This window comes from Capsicum annuum, unplaced genomic scaffold, assembly GCF_002878395.1.
Source record: "Capsicum annuum cultivar UCD-10X-F1 unplaced genomic scaffold, UCD10Xv1.1 ctg83355, whole genome shotgun sequence".
In the NCBI taxonomy this organism is placed as follows: domain Eukaryota; kingdom Viridiplantae; phylum Streptophyta; class Magnoliopsida; order Solanales; family Solanaceae; genus Capsicum; species Capsicum annuum.
In genome coordinates this window covers 1,003,862-1,007,412 of record NW_025894220.1, presented here as the reverse complement: position 1 = coordinate 1,007,412, position 3,551 = coordinate 1,003,862, and the positions used below count along the sequence as shown (strand labels likewise).

General features: G+C 29.1%; 1 protein-coding gene across 1 annotated transcript; it reads left to right on the top strand.

Moving 5' to 3' along the window:
* Positions 1-2,175: 2,175 nt before the first annotated feature.
* Positions 2,176-3,286, top strand: LOC124895630. Its single transcript, XM_047406069.1, has 3 exons — positions 2,176-2,463; positions 2,543-2,676; positions 3,136-3,286. The coding sequence occupies exons 1-3, from the start codon at positions 2,176-2,178 to the stop codon at positions 3,284-3,286; spliced, it is 573 nt and encodes a 190-aa protein (XP_047262025.1).
* Positions 3,287-3,551: the final 265 nt, after the last annotated feature.

The window sequence follows — 3,551 nt, the reverse complement described above, 5'->3', positions numbered from 1 at the left end:
TTCTGAAATGGAGGGAGTAGTGTTTAATTGTATAGTAAAATAAAATATAAATATAATGATCACAAAAAAGGTGAAGAAACTAAATTAAAAATAATAATTTTTTTGCTAAATTTTATGTCTTATCTTACGGATTAACTTTATTTATTTATGGAAAATTACTTGTAACAAATCTGCAGGAAAAAAAAATCATCTTTTCACTATATATTTATCAAACATTATCTTGCATAAAAAGTTGCAAGTAAACTATGTCCAAATTAAATTTTTCAGGTAATAATACATATTAAAAAAAATTATTGAATTTTGTTTGGCAACAAAAGATATTGTAGGTTTGTCATCAATGCTTTTAAATAACAAATTATATTATTTTATTCTCTATTACTCTATATTTGAAGGTAATATAATATCTTTGGATTATATTAATCCAAAAGTTCTTTTGTGTAATTTAAAAAAGTAAATTTTATTCTTTTATTCTCATATAAATAATAAATTTAATGTCTAAAATATGAAATCCATCGTTTTTATTTCTTTTACATTTTAAGAATCTTTAATGTATAAAATAAATAACAAAAAAAATAAAATGAGTACCAATTTTTATAAGTACTTGAGTTTTAAATATTATTAAGTGATGAAATAAATAAGTAAATAAAAGAAACTTTGAAAAGTACATATCAAATAAAATAATTCAAGATTTTGCTGTAATTAAATTAATCTTCAATGATTATATCATGTGTAATTTTAAAAATAAATTAGGATAAAACTTTAGTTAAATAAGTTTGATAAGTTAAATAGATCTATTTATCAAAAAAAAAAGAAAAAAATTTTAATGACATAGCATTTCAAGTAGGAGAGAGAAGATTTTTGAGGTGTTAAGTATATTTTAAGGAAAATAGAAAGAGTGGGTGATATTCTTGTCCTAAATGAAACAAAATTGATATTTGTAAGCAATTTCTCAAACATGGGTGACCATCTAGGGAATTTACTCGGGAAAATAAATTGGCCATGTAACTCAAATAAGGAAAATTCACCTACCTAAAAAAAAGAGTTTAAGTTATGTGCACCGTCAGTGCACAAAATATTCTACACTATCAGTTCCAATTATTTGCATTAAAAAAAAAAGTTAGGTAACCTACAATAGCAAGTCAAGTTTACCTGATAATGTAAAATATTTTGTACATTAAGGGGTCGTTTGGTAGAGTGTATTAAAAATATAATTCATGCATTATGGTTTGTGTATTACTAGTACCATGTTTGGTATCCTTTTTAAAATTATGCATAACTAGTACTTGTATTATTTATACACACTTTTGTGTATTAAAGTGTGTGTTAACAATACACATTATTTTCCATGTATTAATAATACAAAACTTTTAACACATGTATTAGCCTATTAAATGACACTATTGCCCCTTAAAATTATTTTTCCGCGTTCTTTTCCGACTATATTTCGTTCTTGTTCCTTTTCCACTGTATTAAAAAGTTGTTCTCTCTGTTTTGGTACTTTGCCATGAAATAGAGAGTTCCTTTTCCACTGTATTAGAAAGTTGTTCTCTCTGTTTTGGTACTTTGCCATGAAAAAGAGAGTGTAATATTCTCCACATCTTCATTCTTGTAATTAATCAATATTGTTTGCTTTTCTCCACAAGATTAGTAATTGTATCGAACCTTTATTTTTTATCACTGTTTGTTTTTTCTATCCGTATTTCATAATTTGGGTATAGTTTATTGTATACCAAAATCAACCATCAAGAGAGTGGCAATCATTTTAAAATGCAATCTTTCAAAGTCAATGAATTTGATGATGAAGTTTAAGTTTATCACTGATGTTTTTGTTTGAGTATCTGTTTCACTCTCTATATGGTTGTTCACAGATTTATTTTAAAATTTTATATATATTCATTCTTTTTATTTTGATGGCATATTTAGGTGTTATTATGGATCATCAACCACTGTCAGGTACAGAATATATTATTCTTGAGGAGATAATGTTTCAACAATTTCTTGTTGTCCTTATTTGTCTTTTCATAATCATGGCTAGTCATGGTCATTCTCTAAGAAGACGATTCCGAAACAGGGGTGAGGTTAGGTACTGTATGGGTGTTCGAGTTCCAAAAATTATTTCTCACTTGCATTATATAATAAAACAATGGTGATAGTATATGTATCGATAAGTTAAAAATGGATAGAAATGCCTTTCACACTTTAGTTCTCTTAACTAAGAATATTGGAGGTTTGAGCGATAGTAAAAGTATGTCAAGTAATGAAAAGTTAGCTATATTTTTAAATATCTTGGCTCATCACGAGAAGAATAGATCTATCAAAGTTGATTATATTAGATCGAGATGGAGCGTAAGTCAGGCTTTCAATGAATGCTTGTGCGCTATTCTCAAACTAACCCCATTGTTACTTGTTAATCCTAAACCAATACTGAAGGATGAGACTGAAGATCGCTGGAAATGGTTTGAGGTAGGTGAAATTACCGTTTAGCACTTCTTTAAGTACAAAACTTTTATACTTTGAGGTAACATTATAATTTATCTTATAGGGTTGTTTAGGTGCACTAGACGGTACTTACATTCCTATTAGAGTTCCAACTCAATACAAACCAAGATACATGGCAAGAAAAAGAGAGATAGCAACTAATATTTTAGGAGTTTGTGATAGAAACCTCAATTTCAGGTATATGTTACCTGGTTGGGAAGGATCAGCTGCCGATGGCCATGTTTTACGAGATGCTATAGTAAGAAGAAATGGTTTAAAAATCCCCGAAGGTAGGTCATGTATATGCTTTCAAGTTACATCATGGATTGAATATTATATAGAAATAACTAAATTATATGTTTATATTATAGGTAATTATTACTTGTGTGATGGAGGATATACAAATGGAAAAGGTTTTCTGTCACCTTTTCGAGGATATAGATATTGGTTGAAGGATTGACGAGGTGACAATCCATCACCTCGATGTAAAGAAGAACTTTTCAACATGAGGCATTCTAGGGCTCGTAATGTTATTGAAAGGGCGTTCGGTCTCCTAAAAGAACGTTGGGGAATTCTTACAAGCCCTTCGTGGTACTCAGTTAAGGTTCATAACAGGGTAATTAGTGCTTGTTGCTTGATTCATAACTTTATTCGTAGAGAGATGGAAGTGGATCCCTTGGATAGTGATATGAAAGAACAAGCGGAATATCAACACAAAAATATTGACGTTGTTGAATCGTCGGAGGAATGGAGCAGTTGGAGGAATGAGTTGGCTCAACGAATGTGGTATGAAAGAACTAATAATTGATTTGTTACCACTTTCGAGACTATATTACTACCTGTTAGCTATGGACTACTTTTAGACTTTATTAGCTCTTTAGAATTAGTCTTGTATGTGTTGTATAGATGCCAGGAACTTTTAACTTTTGTGAGCTGAATAGCACATCCTTTTGTACTCTTTATAACTTCGATTATTGTATGCTATAATTTATAGTGTTGGTTAGTTGAATCAGTTAATCTTTGGGAGCTTAACTTCATGTTATTCTCTGACTGTAAAGTGTAGTATAATTTAA

Bases quoted from the DNA above. Each gene is read 5' to 3' on its own strand.
- LOC124895630 (XM_047406069.1), top strand. From the start codon at position 2,176: ATGGATAGAAATGCCTTTCACACTTTAGTTCTCTTAACTAAGAATATT. The intron at 2,464-2,542 runs GTAGGTGAAATT...TTTATCTTATAG, and splicing joins ATCGCTGGAAATGGTTTGAG to GGTTGTTTAGGTGCACTAGA. The intron at 2,677-3,135 runs GTATATGTTACC...CTTTATTCGTAG, and splicing joins GATAGAAACCTCAATTTCAG to AGAGATGGAAGTGGATCCCT.